The sequence below is a fragment of the Rhea pennata genome, chromosome 23, assembly GCF_028389875.1.
Source record: "Rhea pennata isolate bPtePen1 chromosome 23, bPtePen1.pri, whole genome shotgun sequence".
NCBI lineage: Eukaryota > Metazoa > Chordata > Aves > Rheiformes > Rheidae > Rhea > Rhea pennata.
Genome location: NC_084685.1, coordinates 4,060,097 through 4,082,649, shown reverse-complemented (window position 1 = coordinate 4,082,649; position 22,553 = coordinate 4,060,097). Strand labels below are relative to the sequence as shown.

The 22,553-nt window shown below is 57.3% G+C and overlaps 1 protein-coding gene across 1 annotated transcript in view; it reads left to right on the top strand.

Moving 5' to 3' along the window:
* The window catches only part of PTPRU (protein tyrosine phosphatase receptor type U), a 69,293-nt gene that overhangs the window by 21,137 nt on the left and 25,603 nt on the right, over positions 1-22,553 (top strand). The window contains exons 8-14 of the mRNA XM_062593954.1: positions 4,538-4,647; positions 6,078-6,279; positions 9,250-9,352; positions 10,204-10,477; positions 12,704-12,740; positions 14,524-14,662; positions 20,714-20,871. Of these exons, the coding sequence (XP_062449938.1) occupies positions 4,538-4,647; positions 6,078-6,279; positions 9,250-9,352; positions 10,204-10,477; positions 12,704-12,740; positions 14,524-14,662; positions 20,714-20,871 (1,023 nt within the window). The remainder of the gene's footprint in view (positions 1-4,537; positions 4,648-6,077; positions 6,280-9,249; positions 9,353-10,203; positions 10,478-12,703; positions 12,741-14,523; positions 14,663-20,713; positions 20,872-22,553) is intronic.

Sequence of the window (22,553 nt, the reverse complement as noted above, 5' to 3'; positions counted from 1 at the left end):
GCGATTCCCGCTGCCAGCTCCCATCACAGCTGGGACCTCCAGAAGGAGCCAACTCTCTTGCCTGGGCAGCCAGCGTTGGCCATGGGCTGCTGTGCATTTCCCTTCTCCTGCATGCCGTGCCAGGTGGGATATTCACTGAGTGCTCTAGCCTCCTGCAGGTGGCTTTGAGCTCTGAATATCCAGATGACGTGCTGTGAGATACAAGACCACCCAGCGTCGTAATGAGGTGGAACTGGCTCAGTATTTCAGGTGCCGGCCGCGGGAGACGTGCTGCATCCCCAGGGAAGCCAGGCGAAGTAGCTTCTGCTAGTGACTCGTTATGCGTCTAATGTCCCAACTCCCTCTTTGCTCCTGATTAGCATCTCCCCCTCTCGCCACAACGACTGGGCTGCCTTCGAGGACCGCTCGGGCAGGTATGCCGGAGGCACGGCTTCTGCTCTGGCCGGGCCTGGTGCTGCCTGGCATCGGGCTGGGTGCCGGGGCCAGCTGAGCGTGACGGGCCACCGCGAGGTCCGAGGTGGGAACGGCCCCTGCGGTGTGAACGTCCCTCCGGCTTTTGGAGACTTGCCCATGGCTTACAATTGACCTGACTCAGCAAGAACCCGGGATGAGCCGTGTAACTGCGATGAAATTACCCTCTTGTTTCTGGGCAAAACCTTTTTCTGCGAGCTCACAGCCACCGCTTGCAAGGTAATTAATCTCCGAGGCACATTTTAGCATCCAGAATTAGCAATTAGTGTGGAAGAGCTGGTAATTGTTGAGGGCCTGGCTGTGCGGGCAGTTAGTGGGGGACTTGCTTCACGGGTGGTGGGACATCAGTGTGTCCTGAGAGACAGAACAGCCAAGGTGACTTTATTTTCCGTGAAAACATGAGGTTTGTCTCAGCAGGGTTTTCCTGGGGGGAAAAGCTGCGAATTTGCTGCTACTGGTATTGGAGCAAATGCAGAGCCATTCCTGGGGCTCTGTGGCATCCACGTCTCCAAAAGCTTTGGGGAAAACTAGAAAGCTCTCTATTTTGACCTGTGCCTAACTGAATGTTTTTGACGCAAAGAAGAATAATCCCTGGCAGGCAGCAGCTGTGTCGCCGCTTGGGTTTTCCACGTCAGAAATGCAAGCCTGGAGAAGCAGAGTGAGCCCACTAGGCTGCAGCGGAGCGAGAAACTCAACCTGGGGCTTTCGGGTCCTGCTTTAATCTCTTAATGCTAAAATCAGCGGGTTTTCTCTGTGCACACCCATGGGACAGTGCTTTCGCTGTCCCCGAGCCTGCCTCACCGCGGTGCATCCAGCTCCACGCTCCCGGCGGTTTATTTTTCAACTCTTAATTGCCCCAGCTGGTTTTATTGCACTGTTTGTGCTCCAGCTGCCTTCTCGTTGCATGTTAATACAGTAGCTGCAGATGTTTTCTTTGCTATATTGCAGTCGCTCCAGCTGTTTTTCCACTATATGTTGATTAACTCGGGCTTTCCACTTCCGCCTTGGATTGAACTCGATGCAGCACACGCTTTCCCCCTCTGGAGGAGTCAATAAATCTGTGTATGGATATATTGTAAATGTTACATGTAGGTCTGGCTCAAGTCACCTATCTCTTCAATTTATCTAAATTAGCTAATGATTGCGCGCAACGCTTTGTTCCTCTTGCTGTAATGACTCGCTCGGCGCGTTCATTACTGCATCTAAATTTTGGTGGAATTGTAATATTTTTTAATTCCTTTAAAGGCTTTTTCGGTGACAGAGTGCAGCTCTGTTCTGCCAAATACCTTGTTAAAAGTTGCCCTTACTCAGCCAGCAAATTATTTCTGTTTGAGTCGTCAGTCTTGGGAGGTTTTGGTATTGAATCTGAAGGGTTTAACACCAAAATCCCTCTTTGGTGCTGTTGTAGGAGTGCATCTCGTGTGGCAATGCCTCTGGCTTGTGCTTAGCTTTCTCTAGGGGTTAAAAGATGCCTGAATTTTGGATGTGACCATGGTTGTGTGTCCCAGGAACACACTGGCCCGGGGATGGGGAGCAACTCAAAGCCTCTGTGTCGCGCAGTGATGGTCCCTTTGCTCCTAAAGGGAGGGATGTGCTTTTTTACTCAAGGTTTTGTCTCTGTCCGGGAGCTTGGAGGGACGGCGGTGGCCTCTCTCCCTGCGGCCCGCTTTGAGGAACGGTGGTGGCCACGTCCCTGAAATGCTGCTAACTAGCAGGCCGAATAACTGTAAAATAAAGTGCATTGGATCTGGAGGGGGCTGCAGCGTAATGAACATCAGGATCCGCAGTGCTTCAGAAAATGGCAGTTTTTAAGCAACGTGAGGTGGCGAGAATCGGTTTGATTGCCTCTCTCGCTACCTGCCCACCCCTCAGCGGCTGGGACCTGTGTAATCGTCTGATTAAAGCTCCTGCAACTTTGTAACGAGCATCTGCCCGTGCAATTAGGGAAGGTGGGGAAGCTCCGTTAATCATGGGATTCTTGATTGCCTTTTATTTGGCTCTTTTTGACACGAGGCAGCTGCATTTGCATCAGCTGTTTGTGCAGCCTGGAGTGTTTCCTGGGGCAAGAAATCCGTGTCCGGACCCAGGCAGGGCTCAGTGGGTGTATTCCCCTCTGTTCTGGGCTAGAAAACCTGTTCCCAGTGCTGTAACGGGCAACTCTTAAGAGGTGGAAGGGTGAATTTGCTTTCCGAGCTCCTCCCAGGAGCTGCATTTCTTATGCACGTGGACGTGCTGCGGGAAGGTGAGTCAAAGCTCTCCCTTGCAGGCAGAGTGCATGCAATAAAAGTTAAATACACATACGAGCATGTATATACATGCACACACACATGCATGTTGTATATATATAATTTACATGGCAGAGGGGTGCGGCTGTGAGCAGTCGCGGGCCGCCGCTGGTCTCGTGCGGCTGCGTGCGGTGCGCCGGCGCGCGCTCGCCGCGGGCGCTTTCTCGGCGCTCCGAAGCGCCGCTCCTGCTCCCTGGGAAATCACTGCAGCTCGCTTGCGCTGCGCAGGGGTTTCTATGAATGTCACCAAGGGAGAACGTGCGCTGGGTGCATGTGGGGACGGAAAAGAGGCTTCCGGGGAGATGCCGGCACGCTCGGCTGCGGTGCTCTGGCCCGTTTGCAGCCTGGATGCTGGTGTCCCGGGCGCAGCACGGAGATTCGGCACGCTCGAGAAAGGCGCGGGAGAAATATATAGATGTGTATGCACCCTGCTGCCCTAAAGGTTCCTATAATTCTCCATGAATTTAATAAGTGTCTCATGTACACGTGTAGGACATGGTGCCTCTGATTAAATTAGCTTGTAAATCAAGTGGAAATTGTGTATTTGCACGGTGGGAAGAGCGCGGAAGGCGATCGCTCTCCCTCGGCTGTGATGTACGATCTGAACGAAAGCTGCACAGAACCCCTCTGTATCGGCGGCATCCTTCGTGCTCGCCCGCGCCTCTCCCCCACCCGGCTGGCACGGCTCCGCCGAGTATAAACCAGCTGGCAACGATCTAAATGGAGCCTGCGTCGCGCGTACCACCCAAAGGCCTATTTCCAACCAGGCAGTTTGAGGAGGACCCGGCTAATAGCTGTTAATAACGTCCTTGGTCCCTGCTGTTACTTCATCCTCTTGGTCCTCTTATGTAGCATCTTGATTTTTATCTTTTTTTTTTTTTTTTTTTTTGAGTGGTTAATTGCTCTCTCTGCCTGAAATGAGAGGGGGCATTTTTATTTTTCAGGCGTTACAGCCCGCAGCAGATGCTGCTGCTCGCGAACGGTGATCTTTGCGGAGCGCTCGCCTGCTCCGTCCTCCTTAACAACCCCCTTGGGCTGGAGGGAGCTGCTGGGGGGGCGAGGAGGAATGAAAAAAGAAATCCATGGTAAATAAGTGAATATCGATCCCAATGTCTTCGAACGCTGTTTTTATTTGTGATTTTTATTGCTGTGGCCGTTAATTAGAGGGAACGGCTGGGGCCTGTCGGACCTGCCGGACCGTGTTCCGGTCACGTTTTGTGTCATTGCCTGGCTCCATCTCCCAGCCTGGATGCGTTAAGGGACCTGTCGCTTTGTGGGGTCCCCGAGTGCCTGGTGGCCCATGCATCCGCCCCAGTGCTGAGCGAGCAGAGCCGTCGCTCCGGCTCGGCCGCCGAAGGCTCGTTTGCGCCCCCGGTCTCGCTTCCAGCGCCCGTGCGGCCGGGTGTCCCCACTGGTCCCGGGGAGCTGTGACCGCGGTGCTGAGCCCTGCCATCCCGTCTCTGTGACCTGCTCCTCCGGCATAAATTCCTCTTTACGGAGTTCACGTGAGCTTTCGCTGACCTTCCTCATCTCCCCATCTCCCTTTCTGCCAGCTCGGCAGGGAGCTGCAAGCCCTGGTGAGGCTGGCTGCGGCGCTGCGCAGCCCGGGCGCTGCCGGCGTGTTGCTCTCGGCTCTGTGATGATGGCTGGTATTCAAGCCACATGGGTATACATATGTTTTTCTGGCTTGTTTTTAACGCGTGTGAGACCAGCAAGAGCTTTCAATGGAGCTCAGAGGCTTCTCATCCCTCTGCTGACTTCTCTCCTCCTCTCTTTCCAAGTCCCCGGAGGCATCGCTTCGGAGTCTCTCACGTTCACCCCCCTGGAAGACATGATATTTCTGAAATGGGAGGAACCGGTGGAGCCCAATGGCCTCATCACGCAATACGAGGTACGTCCCGAGCCCGGCCCGGCGCGGTGCTGGCGTCTGCAGGATGGAGCCACCAGTAACACGCATGCGAGGCTCCCTGCCTGTGTTGGGCTGCGTCGCTGTGGATCTTGGCCGCTTGGCCAGGAAAAGCTGCCCCACTATGATACGAAGAGCTTTGGGCATGCTGCATATGAGAATAGCTGGGGTCTACGTTGGTATATGGTAGTGGTGGTTATTGTTAGTGCCTATTGCATATCTAGAAGTGTTTTAAGCTGTCCATCCAGCCAGTGTACTGGCTTCAGTTGAGTCGCTTAGGATAGATCTTAAGAGGAGCTCAGGCAGGGGTACCTGGGTTTTTTTGGGTGCAGTAGGTGAGGTGGGTCCCACCTCTCCATCCAGAACATCAGAAGCAGCAAGTCACCAGGTGCCCCTGTTTTGGGCTTCAGCATTAGATCCTAGATCTGGTTTCTGAATGCGTGATCACCTCCTCCTGGCAGGAGTTTTGCTGGAGCTGAGTATGTCTCAGATGAGACCCGAGTCCCTCTGGGAAGCTGGTGGTGCAGAAAGGACCCAAAGTCATGCCCAAAAATATGCCTGTGCACCTCTCACTGCATGTTTTCCTTCCCGGGAACGATGCTGCTCCACTCAGGGCCCATGTCCTTGGAGCACGCAGAGCACGGCGCGTTGGTCCTCTGGCCACTGCTGTGCCCAGCACTGGGGCTCCCTGAGCGATGAACACCCTGTGCTGGTCTGGCACCGCAGAGGTGGCTGGTGGCCGGCCGTTATCAGCTGGGCATTGAGGAGAGACCTGCTCCACGTGTCTCCGCAGAGCGCCGAGCCCGGGCATGCGCGCGCGGTGGGGAGCACGTCTCTCCAAGAGCAGCCAGGCGAGGCTCGCCCTTATCTCTGTGCATTTTTTCCTTCTCGTGCTCTGGCCTCTTCAGCATCAACAAAATTATTAGAGCACAGAAAGAGACAAATGAAAAGCTGATTCCTATCTCCGCTCCCGGCGCTGCTGCCCGGATGGCATCTTCGGGGAGTGGTGATGGAGGCTCTGCCTTTCATTCAAGAACCGCTGCTTTCAGTCGCTGAGATTAAGGGCAACTGTAGTGTTATTGCTACCCCCGAGCCCTTCATGTGGAGCGCAGATCCAGCCTGCTTTTTATTTGCTTTGCAGTAGGGTCTGTCTCTCCTTGTGAGTCTTTCTTTTGTAATTATTCAGCAATGGCTTTTCAGATGAGCCTCTACTTTTGATTTATCCTAAAAGGCACAACACTGGCATGCACCCCCAGCCTTTGCGACTGCTCCTATGACCACTCCGCTCCTATGAATTAATTCTTTTCCCTGCCCGTTACGTTAATTCCTTTTCTGCATCTCATCTGTGGTCTCGGGCCTTGTACCTCTCCTCTGCTCATAGGGCTGCCGCGTGATGCTCTCCCCTGTCCTTCTAGATTAGCTACCAGAGCATCGAGTCCTCCGACCCGGCCGTCAACGTGCCTGGCCCGCGGCGCACCGTCTCCAAGCTGCGCAATGAGACCTACCACGTCTTCTCCAACCTGCACCCTGGCACCACCTACCTCTTCTCAGTGCGAGCCCGCACAGGCAAGGGCTTTGGCCAGACAGCGCTCACTGAGATCACCACCAACATATCTGGTAGGTCCAAAGGGCTCTGTTTTCTCCTGGGAGGGGAAGAGAAATGGGGAGGAGGCTGCTTTTTCTCTTGTTCCCTGCTGCTCTGAGGAACAACCCTAGGATACCAGCTTGGCATCAGCCCTGCAGATTTGGGGGCTCTAGGTTCCTCACTACAGATGTTCTCCAAGCCTGTGGCTGGAGCTGGGCTCATGTCTGCTCACCCTGCATGTCGGGAGCAGCCTGGTGAGCACTGTTAACCCCCTAGTCTTTGGGAACAGGAGCTTAGTGCTGGGGCTTTGACAGTGCAGGAGATTTCTGCTCCGGACAGGTACAGCATGGCAGCGCCAGAGCCTTTGTAGCAGACCTTTGGGCCCTGTAGACTATCTGCCACATTTCTAGGATGCCCAAGAAACCCCCAGGTAACCCTGCCAAACACATCCCCTGCCTGAGCTGCATTTCAATCTGTAACTTATTGCGAAGTCAAAAACCTCTTTGTAGCCTTTTTGGCCATTGCCTCTCCTCCAAAGCAGTCTTAGTCTTCCACATGCCTTCCCTCCTCCTCCTCCTGCTCATCACTGCTGATGCAGAGGGCTGCCCACCCTCGGGGACTGCAGGAGAGAGATGCCAGCACCGAGGCTGCTCCACAGCAGTCGAGCCGAGTGGCAGTGTAGGATGCAGAGCTTGTCATCACATGGTCGGGCCCTTTTCCTCCCTTCACTCCCTGTGTGCCCACACACTTCCTTACATCTCCCCCGAAACAGGTGCTCCGTGCCCTGGAGACCCCCTCCATGGAGGCAGGACTCGAACGGCAGCAGTCTGCACTGCATTTCCAGCTCTGCTGGGGAGCCTGGGTGTGCGGCAGCCTCCGAGCTGCCCTCTTTGCATCGCAGCGAGCCTGGGCACGAGCTGATGCAATGCATTTCCTAGCTCGCTGGAGCAGCTCGGACACAATCCATTAGTGGGGTGGGCTGAGGAAGGCAAGACTGAATGCTGCCGGCCTTGCAGCTTCCCTGAAACGGCCTTGGAGAAAAGATATTATTTGCATGAGTGAGAAGTGGTGTCTGAGGTGGCATAGATGAGATATAGTCCTTTTCAGCACAGATTTGGTGCATGGTGCGAGGTGGTCCCTGCTCTGCCCTGGAGCGCTGAAGAGCTTTCTTGATTCGAGGGCACATGGGGATGGGTAGGATGGAGAGGCTGGTGCCCTCCTGTCGAGGTGGTGATTATAAGGCAGACTGAAGAGGTGCTGGATGAGGAACCATGCAGCAGTGCTGTGCTGTTTGCATCTGCCTGACTCTCAGCTCCGCTCCCTTGGCTGAGTATGCAAGTCAGACCTGCTCTGAGTCCTCCTTGCATGAACCCTCAGCTTCTAGGAGAAAGGTCCCTTAAGTCTCTGTAAGCTTTACGCATCTGGAGAGTGAAGCTAGACTGGAACAAGACATCCCTGTCCCAGGAAAGACTGTGCCACCTGGCCTTGGCCAGGGACCTTCTCTGCATTTCAGAGAAGATTCACCCCTTTACTCCGAAGTGACCTGAGTGGGGCACTGGCAGCAGCTGGTGAGATGGGGAGTCAGAACTGGATCTGTTGGGATTAAGGGGAAGTCCAAGACCTTTTGTGCCAAGTGGAAAATATAGCTGCAGAGTCCCTGGTCCCAGAAAAAAGCCCAGCATGACTATGGGATGGGAAGGGCTGAGCTGGCACGGGCTCCCCCAGCTGCTTGCACCGCATGTCCAAAACGCCCTCCAAAACGCCCTTGGGAAGTGCAGATCTGCCTGCTGCTCTGTCACCCGGGTGTTGCGACAGCTCGTGCGCATTCAGTAAAAGGCTGGGTTTGCCGCGACGCTCCCGGTGCACTGCAGACCTGGAGGTTCCTCTGGCACCGTCCCTGCTTGGCATTTCCAGCCCTCTTGTGCTGCTCTCTTGGGGCTGGCATGCAGCTGTCAAAGGGCTGTTTTTTAGCGGGTACCTTCTGAGAAGGTTCCTGGGGCCGAAGCTGCTTCAGCTTTGTCACTGGAGCTGAAGGATGAACCTGTTGAAGGATGAACCTCCATCTTCAGGATGGTCTCAGCACACGACAGCAGTCTTGCTGGGGGCGTTACAGCAGTGCAATAATCTGAGACTTAAATGTGCAAATGAGGGATTAATTGGGCTTCATTAACAAGCCACACAGTACTTAGGGCTGTTTGCTAATATCCATAGTATAGCTGTTAGCAGCACCAAATGGGCTGAGATGTTCCCTAATGGGGGCACAGAAATTGCCAAGCAGCGCCAGCCAGGCCCCAGCAACCACTAATTAATCAGGGACTGCGGGCGCTGTGAGCGCAGGGGCCTGCGTCGGAAGGGGGAATGTTCCCCGTGTCAGTCAGAGTATGCTTTGGGTCTGTGGGTTTCTCGAGGCTGGAGCACTTGGGTCCTACCTAGGAAAGATCGCGTGCTCCTCCTTGCTTGTCTCCCACCCTCGATTCAACAGCACAGTCCAACATTTATTCAGCACCTGGTGGATTTTCTTTCTTTGCAGCAATCTGCTTTTCACCTCGTTGTTGCACCTGCTTTGGGGATTGCTTCCTTTGCTGTCCTCATTTTCCAGCTTTTCCTGCCAGCAGAGGACTCTCAAAAGCATTACTCTGTTGGAGGTCTGAGTCCTTTCATAAGTGACCCTCTAGCTGGATGCAGAACAGCCATGGAACAAAACATGCTGAATAGCCCAGGGCTTGAGAGAGGATCGCAGAGAGGCTCCAGCAAGGAGGATTTGGGCCTGGGGCTCGATCACTGGGTCCAGCAGAAGTAGAAGCACTGGAATCCATCCCTGGTGCACGACGAGGGTATGAACAGTGCAGGCTTGGGAGCCGGCATGCCTGTGGTCCACCTCAGTTTGGCTGTGGCCGGGAGCACTTGTGCTTCAGTTTTCTCCCTTGCAGGAAGGCCCTGGGGCTGCCGAGTGCTGGAGCCGCGTGCTCACCGCTGCCTGCTCTCTTCTGCTCCCTCCGCAGCTCCCACCTTCGACTATGGGGACATGCCGTCGCCGCTGAGCGAGTCGGAGAGCACCATCACGGTGCTGCTGAGGCCAGCGCAGGGCAGAGGGGCTCCCATCAGGTAGGCACCGAGGATGGGCTCACTGGGAAGACCCTCAGCAGCTGGGGGGGGGGGCAAATAGCTCATCCCCCTGCGTATGAGCCCTTGGTGGCCCTGGGCTATGTGTCCCTTTCTGGGAGGACCTGCTACGGGCTCCGAGTCCTCCGCAGCGTCCACTGTTGCTGAAGTGTTCCCGAGCTGGAGGCGAGGGGACGTGGGAAGCACTAACCTCTCCCAGCGACAGCTCCTCTAGTTACAGCCTGGTAAATCCCTTCCCACGAAAGGAGGATTTAGAGGCGCTGCTTGGCAGTGCACCACGTGGGCCGGATCAGAAAGAAAACTTCCGCTGGGATTTTCTTCCTTGCTTTAGCAAGGGCTGCAAGTGTTCTTGCACTGAGGACCTAAAGCTGGTCCCTCGCAGGGTGGATGTTATGGCCCAGCCCAACTAAGAGGTCTCCCTGTGATGGCCCGATCTGTCTGTCCTCCACCCCTCTTCTGACACCAAGGGGGAATCAGCCCTGGCAGACCTCTGGGGACGTCATCTCTGGGCACCTTCCTGAGAGCCTGATGGTGGATTTGAGCAGTTCCCTGAGGCGGGGTGGGGATATTAGAGCATGATGAGGCTGAGAGAAGGTGAGGACCCTCAGGCAGGCCAGATATCTCCAGAAACTGCAGCAGGAGCTTTTATTTCTGCCTCCTTTGCTCGCCTGTTCCCTGTCAACAAAGGAACGTTGCATCTGGCCACCTCGTCCTGTCCAGGTGCTTGGGCGATAAGTGCAAAGAAGGGAGAGAAAGAGCGGACTAGCTTGAGCATGGAGGAAGGGCAGGACAGTCCCTTTTGGTAAAGCTGACTTGCATCTCCCCCTGCCCAGCATCTACCAGGTCATCGTGGAAGAAGACAGGCCCAAGAAGATCAAGAGGGAGCTGGGCGGGCAAGAGTGCTTCCCGGTGCCACTGACGTTCGATGACGCCGTGTCCCGGGGCTCCGTGCACTACTTTGGGGCTGAGCTGCCTGCCAGCAGCCTCACCGAAGCCAAACCCTTCACTGTGGGGGACAACCAGACCTACAGTGGCTACTGGAACCCCCCGCTGGAGCCCAAGAAAGCATATCTCATCTACTTCCAGGCCATGAGCAACCTGAAAGGGGTGAGTTGATGGGTAGCTTGCTCTGGCCCTGTAGGAGCAGCAAGACCCTGGTTCATCTCTTGGGGCATTGGGAAGTGGGAGTTGCACCAGACGTGAGCTGGTGATGAGAGTTTGCAGGACCCAAGTCTGGGTATTGCCCTTCGCAGCTGCTATGAGAACGTTTTTTGCCCATGGAAATGCTGAATATCCAGGCTGATTTCTGATGGGCAGCCTGTGACCCTGTGAGGTTTTTGCCATCAGCTGTGGCGGGGAGAGCATCAGTCCCCGAACCGATCTGTGCATCTCCTCTGGCAGGACAGAGTGGAGCGCTGCGTAGGAGGCAAACAGCCAGCCCCGACATTGGGATCCCCCTGCCTGTCAGCACTTTACAAGGAAGTCAGGTGTTTCCCTTCCTTCTTGCTCGGCTGCAACAGCCCTGGGGCACCAATCGAGGCACAAGAAGGATGCTGAGTGGTGTTGGCAGTGGCTCTCACCACCTGCTGTGGCTTTCACAGCTCTTGTGAGCTCCGATCTCAATTGTGCTTTGGTCGCAGAGAGCCTGGACCAGGTGCTGCTCTGCCGGTGATGGAGAAGGAGGGCAAGGTAGCATTGTGCAGTGGCTGGAGGTGGCTATATCCTGGCCAGCCTTCCTGGAGACGTGATGATGTTGCTGGCGGAGGATTCCCCTGGCTGGGGCAGCTCCAATCTCAGCAGCCCACTCTTGAGCATCGTCATGCTACAGTAGTGGGAAAATCCAAACTAGCTCCCTGCCAGCCCTTTTGGTAGCCAGGAGGCACAGCTTTCCGGGGGCAAATCCCAGGGTGGAAGAGGATGGTTTGGGCAGGGAGAACCCCGCGCGTGTTAGCACACGCTACGGACGCAGCTGTGGATGCAGCTGCGGAGCTGGTGGCTGGCAGCAGCTGCGGCGAGCTCCCCGGAGGCTGCCGAGTTGCTGCGTTGCCTTTTATCCCTGCGGCAGCTGCGTCTCTGTCACCGGTTGCTGCGTGTTGATCTCGGAGACGCGCCGCGCTGGCTGCGCTTTGGCAGCCGGAGCTGCTCGGCGGAAGCTGATCGGATCCGACTAACAGGAGGTTCTGCTCTCCGTCTGGGCTCCTTTCCTTCAGGAAGCCAGCAGAAGCAATGGGAGCACCTCCAGGAGATCCTTGTCATCTTCACGTGCTCTGGCAGCTTCCGTCCTACCCGCAGGGGCGATGAGCTGTCAGGTGCAGCCAGGCAGCACCGCGACGGCCTCCCTTACGCCACGTGCTGGCCTGGCGCAGGCTCGCTGCTGGCGTGGCGCACGCAACGCGGCTGTCTTGGCCGAGCGCTGGGGCAGGTGCCGGCTCTCGAACCCATTTTCCCTGGCAAGGTGTGAGCAATCCCACCTTGCCCGGCTGTAATTAGAGCTGAGACAGGTGGGAATATCTTGGCTCCAGCTCGTTTGAGCCCTGACGGCTGACGCTATTTTACAGCTGTCCTGCTGGGAGGTGATGGATTTGCCCTGACTGCTGTCAGGCAGTGTGAGAAAGCCTGCATCCCAGCGCGGGATTTCCCGGGCTGCGGTGCCAGGTGGACCATCGCGTCGGAGTAACCTCGAGAAGTGAGTGGGTCCACTCCAGCTCACAGCCCTCGGCTGCACCAGGTGCCGGCAGCTTTTGGCCTCGTGCTCTGAGGTGTCCTGCAGAAATGGTTTCTTGGAATAGAAACAGCAGGCATGGAAGTTGGAATATTTTAGCTGAACCCTTCCCTAAAAATGCAAGTGCTAAGACTAATCCAGTTGGATGGCTGAGCTGAAGCCCTCACGGGACCCTTGGCAGCACACGCGAAGCACCGGCAATGCGTTTTGAAAACTTTGACAATTCCCGGCAGAGCTATGAATGATGAATTGGGAGTGTTTTAGCCGCAGTCAGTGACACGTTGGTGAAACAAGGCTCATTTGGGTCCTCTGAGGTCCCTCCAGGTGCTCAGTGAGGGCTTTTCTTTCATGCTGCAGAGCTTTGCCGTCCCCTCTGTGCCAAGAGTGGTGGCCTTGGTTAAGCCGAAGGACGGGGGACAGAGAATTTAACCGCGTGTCTTAGTCCCTCCAGGAACTCCTTTAGCTGAGCAACGGGTTCGGCTAACACAGCTCACGAGGAAACTCCCTTGATTTGGTTGTAGAAAGCGTCAGCAAACCAGATGTGTGTCTAGCCTGGGTCTCGCTGGACCACGCTGCTGAGTGCTGACCTTCCCAATCTCTTTTCTCTGCAGGAAACCCGCCTGAACTGCATCCGGATTGCCCGCAAAGGTAAGCATGCCCCGGGGCCGGGGCTAGCCACTGGCTTTTCTCATGCACACTTGTCCTGCTGAGGTTGCAGCCACTCCTGAGACCGGGGCTTGCGGTGGGTGGTTGTCGGCACACGGGGCTGCCAGAGGCCAGGATGCGCATGATCATTTAGTAGAGCTCAGTCCTGGGCTGGGATGTTGTTGCCGAGTTTCTTTGGCTTCTGGCTGAGTTTTCACAGTGGCGCTTGGAGGCCAGGCTCAAAGGCAGGCGTTGGTTGTGTTGGCTGTTGGATCTGGAGGTGGACAGACTTGCATTTGGCATTGCAGAAGGTGGGACGAAGCGATGGTTATCACCGCTGTTTCATCACCTTGGAACTGAGAGATTAAGGGATTTGACCAAGGTCACAGTGCGGTGCTGCGGACACTTGAAGTCAGGTCTCCAGGTTTCTGGTCTGATGCCTGACCATGGCACAGAGCAGATCCCCGTAATGTCTCCTTTGGACCAAACCGTCTGCAAAGAGCCGCATGCATCTCGCGAGAGAAATAACCAGGGAAAGAAGGCGGTGAGGGAGATTTGGGGCTCTTTGACCTTGGCAGCATCCTTGTAAATCAATGATTGAAACAATTGATCTCGGCTCCTCTGAGCCCTGGGTGTGCCTGGCGTTTCCGCCGTGTCGGGGGGCATCAGGAGGGCGATCGTGCTGCTCGCAGGGGCCATGCCAGGAACAGAGTGCGACTGGGGATGGGGAGAGGGGAAATCATCATTCTTTCCTCCTCCTGCTCTGGGAATTTCACCAAACACCCGCCTGCTGTAGTCTTTCAGGGGGATTGAACTTGGTAGCCTTGTGTATTTAATAAAATTCCTCGTGCTTGTCTAATATATTTCGCTCCCTGTTGGATTCAGGGAAGAGGAAGGAGGAAAAAAAGAGTAATAAAGTGACTTAAAGTCCTGGCTCAATGGGAAATGAAAAATGGGTATAAATGCTTGCCTGAATAGCGCAGAATATTAAAAAGGGACAAAAGGGGATTTATAACCTGCTAATAGCCTGTATTGGAGATGAACACGGAGCTGGCTGTGCGGAGGCATCAGCGAGGAGGTAAACGGTAGGTGAGATAACGTGGCCGTGGGAGCACGGGCCCTTCACGCTCTCCACACTTGGCGCCCCGACGGCGAGATGCCGGCTGCCGCAGGAAAGCCGTGTAGCAGCCCGGGGGCCTGTTGGGTTGAAAGAAGGGTAGAGCCCCCCGGTGACCTTCCTCTGGGAGGAAGAGGAGGCCGATGCTGAGGATGCAGAGCGCAGCCTCTCCCAGAGGGTGCTCGCTATCTGGCGAGTCCCCGGGCGATGGTTTATTTGGATCCGGACCTTAAGGGGGAGGCGCTGGCAGCCCGGAGCTGGGCACGGCGGGTGCTGGATCGCTTCGTGCACGGAGTGCGCGCGGGGACCTGGCGGCCAGGTGCCTGTCAAGGAGATGCCGCGCGTTTCGGGCGCAGGAGGACATGTCCGCGGGCGAGCTCGGCGGGCGGCACGGCGAGCGTGGGTGCCCAGCAGCCGACGTTCCCGGGACACGTGCGCACGCTGTCCCAGCGCCCCGGGCAGCGCTGCTTTTCTCCTCCCCTGCCTGTGTATTTTCAGCTGTTTTCTCAGTGCGCTATCTGATGTTGCCACTTGGGTTTAAGCTTTCTTTGCTCCCCCCCCCCCCCGGGGCTGTGCAGGGAGAGGGAGAGGAATGTGCCAAATCCCATCGGAAAGAAAGTAGGTCGGAGCTGAGCGCTGACCCTCCCATCCGGGCTTTTCTCCTGACAGCTGCCTGCAAGGAAAGCAAGCGTCCGCTGGAGGTGTCGCAGCACTCGGAGGAGATGGGCCTGATCCTGGGCATCTGTGCCGGAGGCCTCGTCGTCTTAATTATCCTGCTGGGAGCCATCATCGTCGTCATTCGGAAAGGGTAAGGAAACCCTCGGCGGCTGGCGTCTCCCAGCCCGTCCCCCAAGCTCTGTCCTTGGCCGCTGCGCGGGGGGTTACGGTGCTGCGCCGGAGCTGTCCGATTTGCAGCCTTCCTGGTGGAAAGGGCGATGCCGAGAGCTTGGGGCGATGCACAGGGCAAAGACGCGCTGAGCAAACCCAGCAGATTTCCCCGGCCGGCCCGAGGGGCGAAAGGGCTGGGTGCTCGGGCACGACTCCTTGCGCCGGCGGGTCCTGCCCGGCGCTTGGGGGCTTCTTGGCAATGGGAGCTGGTGGTGCTGAGCGCCCGTCGGCTGGGCAGGGTGCGCTGCCTCTGGCCTTGCGGTCACCCCTTTGCGACCGGCTTGAGGAGAGCAAAGCCTCGCTGAGAACTAGCCAGCTCGTTCCATCCGGGCGAGCGGGACGGCGAAGGGCAGCTCTTGGGAAGCCCGCTGCTGATGTCCGCGCGAGGCGAGCGGTGGTGGGGGCTGCCCCTCCTCGCCGTGGCGCTGGGGCGGGAGGGGGACCGAGCTCCGCCGGAGGCGCCCTCCGGGGCGCTGGGCTTTTCGTGCGCCCGTTGCCGTACCCCGCTGCGATCCCAGCGCGAGGGGTGTCCGAGCAAGGAGAAATCAGGGTGGTCGGGGGAGGGGATCGGTGTCACCCGTGGGTCACTCCTGCAGGGAGATTGTCAGGCAAGATGTAGCAAGGACTACCCGTCTGCAAGCCATGCTTGCCCTGACGCTTGCCCGGCTCCCACCTGAATCGCGATGGGCCTTGGAGGCTGTGGGAAAGCCCTGGAAGGTGCCCAGGGCTCCTGCTTCCAGGCTGTCCAGCCTCATTCCCAACGGCACCTTCTCCGAGCAGGGCACGAGCCACAGCCCTGGCTGGTGCCATCGCCCTGCACCGAGCACGAAGGTTTCCAACGCTTCGACTTTGCTGCTGGAGGTGAACACGCTCCAGTCCTCGGAGGGAGCTTGTTGGCACGTGGCAGTGGAGAGCGGGGAGCCTCCGTCTGGCTCCGTTTCCTTGCACCGCGAGCCAGGACCAGCCCGTGGGCAGGCCGGAGCATCCCCATCCTGTCGCGAGGCGCCTCCGGTGGACTTGGGGAGCAGGAAGGAGCGGAACCGGACAAGACACACATGGCTTTTTGCCTGCCTCCATGAGCTGGATCCGGACCGCTGGGTAGCAGTGAGGAGGGAGTGCAGCCATGCGCCGAGCCAGGCACGGGGCGATGGGAGCCAAGGAACAAATCCCAGTGGGCTCGTCCCTGCCGTGTGCAGGTCGGACCTGCTCCTCACCGGTTCCCAAGGCCGTGGGCTGCTGCTCCATCCACAGGGCCTGCAATCGTGGAGCTTCGTTCTGCCGTCGACCTCTCCGTGCTAAGGAAGAGTGCTGCGGGAAGCTTTACGTGGATGCCAGTTCTGTAACGCGCTTCGGGCGTGCTCTGCGGCGTGCGTGCAGACTCGCCGGCACCTTTCCTGAAGCAGAAACTGGTCTTGCGATTTCGCTGGTCCCTGCAATCTTCTGCCCGTCTCTGGCTGGATCTCGCTGTCAGTCCTTTACGACGGAGCAGCAGCATCAGGTCTGTGAGAGCCATTAAGAGAATTTACCTCTCCTGGAGGAGGCTCTTGAGTCAAATTGGAATATATGGCGCTTTGCAGCAAAAACTGTTTCATAATTCTGTATCGATTAAAATGCTTCTGGCCATGAAAAGCTACTTGAAGAGCAGGACGGGGCTAGGAGCGGGCCTTGGGGTAGCGTTGTGCCTGTCTCCTGCTGCCGCTGGCTGTCCGTCTGCAATGGAGCAGCGCTGGGGGCCTGCCAAGGGCCCCCTGCTTTTTCCCAGAGATGGAGACCACCATCCTTACGGGGGCTGAGCATCCTGCCGGCGCTCAGGTCCAGCCTGCGCTTGCTGTGAGGAGCAAGGGCTTTGCTCTTGGCTTGGCATGAGGGCAGCGAAGGCGGCCGAAGGAGTTTTGGGGGAGACCGAGTTTTCCGCTGTTGAGAGCGCAGTTTAATTGCAGTATTGGCAGGTGGATCGTTCCCAGGCTCGCGAGCTGTGGGAAGGTGGCTCAGTGCATCTCCGTGGAAGTGAATGTAAACCCCAATGTGGTCTTGCCCAAACCTGCCTCAACAGGGGCATCAGAGCAGGCTCTGGCACCTGCCTCCCAGCCTGGCTCCATCGCACTCTGCCCGGCAGTCAACCAGCCCTCTCCTCCTCCTCTCGCTGCCCGCTCTCCCCAGCTGGCAGCCATCGAGGACGCACTGGACCAGTCTGCTTTCCGATTCCCTCGACTCCAGGTGGGATGTTTCACCTCCTCGCTGTTGCTTCCCTCTCTGCCGAGGTGCAGATAAGCAGAGAGCAGCAGAGAGGGGCGGCTGGACTGGCAGCACCATCGCTGTGGTCCCTTGGTGTCGAGGAGGAGTTCAGACTGCATCAGGGAGATGTTCGCAGTGAAGGAGGGATGACGGGAAAGCGATGCTTCTTCTCACCATCGCTCCTTGAGCCCTCCTGCGAATGAGGGTGAGCTCCCAGCACCTCCAAACATCGGTGCAGAAAGTTTCCAGCCAGATGGGTCAGATCCTGCTCCCTGTTACACCAGCACATGGATGGACTCATGGCTCTTACCAGGGCAAAAATACCGGAGAAGCATGTGCCACTGAAATACCTGGACAGACCCTGGCTCTCAGCCCCCTCTGGTCCCCTGGGAGGCGGGGAGGAAGGTGCTTGCAGCCCGTGCGGGGCTGGGGGCCTTTCTCGGCCCTCCCAGCTCCCGGGCAGCAGGCGCTCGGTCTGGGCAAGCAGCTGCAGGGCCCGGAGAGGCCGGGCTCTGCTTTGGGCTCGTTTCCTGGTGGAAAAACTGAGCCGGCAGTGAAACGTGAGCAATGACTCACTGCAGGCCTGCAGCGTAGGTGGCTCCGAAGGAGAGGTTGCAGGTTCTGCCCACGCTGGAGGGGAGGTTTTCCCAGGGCAGCTGCAGGGCTCGGTGCTTTGGCTGGATGCTCCAAAATCACAGTGCGTTTCCCTAAGAAAAGGTTGAACTTTGGGAAGAAGCGTGGCTGGGGGCGCAATCAGCGTTACATGCGTGGGCGCCCGTTCACCGATGCTTTTATTCGGGAGCCAAGCGGGCTGAGAGTCGCTGCGAGGGAGGACGGCGAAGGCTTTCCAGGACGCTCGGCGCTGGGGGCCGTCGGAAAGCGGCTGCCGCTCGGCTGCAGCGCTCCGAAAGGCGTCCGTCCGTTCGCCGCTCGGGGCCCCAGGCAGCGCTGAGCCGGGGGTGTCATTCGGAGCAGGCCTGGCATGACGGGGACGAAAGGGCAGCAATTAAATGCCTTCCCCTTCCACGGCTCGGGAGCCGTTAAAGGAAAGTAAGCAAAGAGCCGGGGGGGAGGGAGAAAAACAGTGGGGCAGAACCGCAGCTCGTATAAATCTGCAAATCCCCGCTGGCTTTATGGCTGCGCTCACCCAAAAGGAGTCGCGCTGATTTACACCCGCTTGCAAAGCAAAGCTCTAGCGTCCCACCGGAGCTTTGCTGCTGCGCGGCGCTAGGGACGAGCTCAGCGGCTGCCTCGAATAACCCCGCGCGCCTCCCTGCCGCAGCAAATGCCACTGGCGTCGTGATTTTCGAGCCCTCTGAGTGACTCTGTCCCGAAGCAAAAGGCAGGTCGGTGGGCAGGACGCGGGGTGCGCGGGCGCTACCTCTCCATGGGGCTGCCCCCCACCCCTTCGCAGCAGGAGCTCGCTTGGCTTCGGCATCCCCGAATGAACCTGTGGAAGGCTGGGTCCAGGCTGCAAATCAGCTCCGGTGCTGAGCGCCCCCGGTTCGGGGCTGTGGGGAGGCTGGGACTAGCTCATAAATCTATGGGGTGTTTTGCTGTTGGAAAAATGCTGATGCGCTGGAATCGAAATGTTCCCCTGGAGTATGTTAGCCTGTAATAAATGGTAACAGCCAAGCTGGGTGCACGGGCGCAACGGGGCCCCTGGGAGCTCCCTGGGAGATGCTCAGGCCGCCTGGGCATCCGCTAAACCGCTATAAACTTCGGATGCATTCGCCGTTCGGGCTTTCAGATTGCAAAATCCGTCCGGCCCCGGCTCTTGGTGATGCTCTGCTGCCCGCCGTCACCTGGGTTAGTGACCGTCCCACGCGGGAGGGCGCGAGCTGGCCCAGCCGGCGGGGCGCCGTGAGAGCCGCTGCGTGGGTGTGCGCTGAGATAGCCAGGTTTCTCCTCGGAGCCAGGTCTCCCGGGGCCGGAGACGAAGGACGAGCCGGCGACTGGCTCGCGCATCGCGGTTTGGAGGGCCGCAAGCACGCAGGTGCCCTCCCCACCCGGCGCTCCGCTTCCCGCCTGCTCCTCTCCTGCTCTCCCCCGCATCCCCGCAGCAGCACCCGGCCGTCCCTGGCCTTTGGCAGCCGAGAAGCCCCGTAACCCAACCCTCCCCTTCCCTCCCTTGTTCCAGAGAAAAGCTGCTTATGCAATTTCTGCTGTTCTTTGTTTGCACGCTCGCCAGGAGGAACTACTATTCTTATTCCTATTACCCGTAAGTAGTTGTCATTCTCCTTCTCTTTTCCTCCCTCGCTCCCCCTCCTTGCTCTGCTGCTCTCTGCTCCAACAAGTCTTTTTTTTTTCCCCCCCTCTGTCAAGTACGTTTTAAGGGCCTCTTTGGCTCGGGAAAATAATGCTGCTGAGCTAGTTAGAGCCCGAAGGCACTGAAAGCAAGAGGGTCAGGTTTCCAGAAGAGCTCTGCTCCCTCTGAGGCAGTCTAGCGGGAGGCTCAAATTCAGGGTTTTGGCAGCATCTCGCAGCATCCCGTCCTCACCAGGGCACAGATGCTTCAGAAGCGCAAGGACCGTCAGTCAATGTGGGACCAAGTCTGCAGCTCTTCCTTCCCCCGGTTTTGTCTCTGCCCTGGTTTCCCGGGAGCCCGACGTCGGCTCTCGGGAACGCTTGCTGTGGTTTCTTCCCCAGAGCTTCGGGTGCGAGGCTCTTTCGTCCCATCAGGAGCACCTGGGCTTTCCCCAGCTCCTTGATTAGGCGTTTAAAAGGGAGCAGCAACAAGAAAAAGCCTCGGATGAGGCTGCAAATCCAGCCCGGCGGGTCCAAGCCGTCGCTGGAGGCTGGGGCACAGCGCTTGGGCTGGCTCGGACCCCCCCCCCGCCCGCTCTGAGCTGCGGCAGCCCTGCTGCCCTTTGCTTCGCGGACCATCGGCGTTGCAGCTGGACGGCTCGGGACGCCGAAGGGATCCGCGCTGCGGCGAAGCCCGGGCAGGAGGGGAAGGTGTAACGCCAGGAGAAGGATCAGGCCTGGGATCGATGGGGTCCCATCAGACTGGAAGCCCCGGGAGGAAGCCGGGTGCGGCGGAAGGGCTCGGGCAGTCCTGCGCACCGCCAGCCGGCAAACGCCATCGCTTGCTGCCGAGCTTGCAAGCAGGGCTCCGGGGAGCTGTCCCACCTTTTGGGGGTGAATTGAGCAAATCCCGCTGCCTCTTCGGTGGCCTGACCCCGTGACTCGTGCCCGCAGGGAGGGGCCCCGGCTCCAAGGCGCCCTCGGGAGCATCGGTTTCCCTCTCGCGAGGTGACTCTCCCTCGTCTCTGTCCTGCCACCTGCGGAGGGTAACGCTGCAAAAAATATATGGGAAATCCACCGTGCAGCGGGGAGGCAAAGGAAGGGGACGGTTAGGACGAATAGCCGGGATTGCTGGGGGCTGGGAGCGGCTCAGGGCACCGCGAGAGCGATGCGAGGGCACGGGAGAGTTGCGGGGCTCGCTGCCCCGCTGCTTTGGTGCCTTGGCACGGCCGTGCGGCGGCAGGAGAGCGGGGAAGGGCTTGGGGCTTCGCTAACAAGTCGCTGGCCGCTTTGGCCCGGGTTTGCAGTGGGGCGAGCGCCCGCCAGCTAATTTGGTGTCTCAAAGCATGCGAAACTTCAGCGGACATCAAACCTAGTCCCTGACATAAACTGAGCTGGTCTGGGGGGGGGGTTCTAAAAGCATCATCAGTGCAGCCATGCTTACGTGTTTTCATTCCTCTCCCTGCTGCCTGTTGCAACCGCCCTGCAGAAAACCCGTCAACATGACCAAAGCGACGATTAACTACCGCCACGAGAAGACGCACATGATGAGCGCCATCGACCGGAGCTTCACGGACCAGAGCACGCTGCAGGAGGACGAGAGGCTCGGGCTCTCCTTTATGGATACGCACAACTACAGCAACAGGGGTAAGGACCGGGAGTCGGGGCGTCCCCCTCCCTGCCTGCTCCCACCCAGCCTGGACACGGTTTCCCTTTAATTAATTAAGGGCTTGCTCCGTGCATCGTATCGCTGCAAGGTTTTCCTTGTGCGTTGCCACCCGGGTGTGTGCTGCCGGGATTTGTGTCTCTTCTGAGTTGTGGATCTGACCCCTGTTTTCCTAAGTGTCCCCAGAACTGCTGAAATATTGACTTTTCCAAGGCTCAACCACAGATCCTTTTCTTCTTTATCAGCTTGCAGCGCTTAACGTTGCAGGCTTTTCCATGCTCTGGGGGTGAATAGGTGCGCAGGTACATAAAATCGTCTACGTCAAGGGCATCAATCTAACCTGTGTCCATAATAACATTTATTATAATCCATGCTCCGCTGAAGGAAAAATACTAGTGGGTGGCTAGAGCCAGATAAACTATCTGTGCGTCTTGACCTCTCTGGAGGCAGAGAGCTGAGCAAAGACTGAGGCTGTTCGCGGTGTTCAAGCTCAGACGCCAACTCAGATGCTGGATGCAGCCTCCTAAAGTTTGGGTAAGCCCCAGCTCCAGCAATTTAGCTTAGGTTGCAGTTGAAAGCTTTACAATAGCTTTCAGGCAACGAATGCAGCGAGGCGCTTAAGCTGTAGTATGATTTTCTGTGGTTTGAGCAGCCCTGGGATTTGAAGGGTTAAAGAGACACAGCGTTCGTATTAGAGGGAGACTGATAATATAACACCCACTGGAGTATGCGTCTCTGGGCTGATTTAGTTGTAAAATAACTTGTTCAATGCCCCAGTTTCAACCATATGCTAATAACATCTGTTACAGTAACTTCAAGATGCTGCTTACACACATCTCTTCTGTACGGACTGCTGGATTAATATGATTCCCTGCATTGTCTCGCGCATAAGAGAAGCCCAGAGGGCAAACTTTTCCGCCTTTTTTGTACATCTGTATAGGTGCATTATTTTTTAGTGACTATCCTATTGTGGCTTTTCAAAGTGCTCTTCACCAGGCTGATTTATATGCAGATTTTCTCACTCCCTGTCTTGCAGCGGGCTGCTCAGACCTGCCACCTCCTTTTGGTGTGGGGGAAAGTGAAGGTCGGTGGGAGCGAAGCCGCTTGTCCCAGCTGCTGCCTGGGGTGGGAGCCCCGAGATATGGACGTGAGGCGAGGGGCTGCTTCTTGCAGAGCAAAGAAGCTTTGCAAATGAGCCGGCAAGGGTGATTTTAGAAGTGTTGTTAGGGCAACAGCACCCAGAATTCGCTGTTGGAGCAAAGCTGCTTGTCAGCAGTGTGCAGACGGCCAGAGACTGGTGCTGGGGGAGAACAGCATCAGCTGCATCTCTTGGCAGCCACGGAAAGCATCAGGTTTTGTACAAACCCAGATTTAAGGATACTGTGCGTTGGCCAGGCAGCAGCTGTGCGGTGAGGTCCTGCTCTGGCTCCATCTCTGCTGTTGATTATATCGCAGAAGCATAAACCAGGTAAATTCTGCATGAGTTACCCCGTTAAACAGCAGCCAAGTCCATTTGCGTCAGTGCTGGAAATAAGGCACTGGTATCTTGCAGTAAGGAAAATCAACCATTAGGGCTGGATTCATCAGCGACACGATCTCTGAAGTTGAGGCTTGAAGTGAAAGGTGTTTGTGTGCCTGGCTTTTATTGGGCTGGATGTGAGTT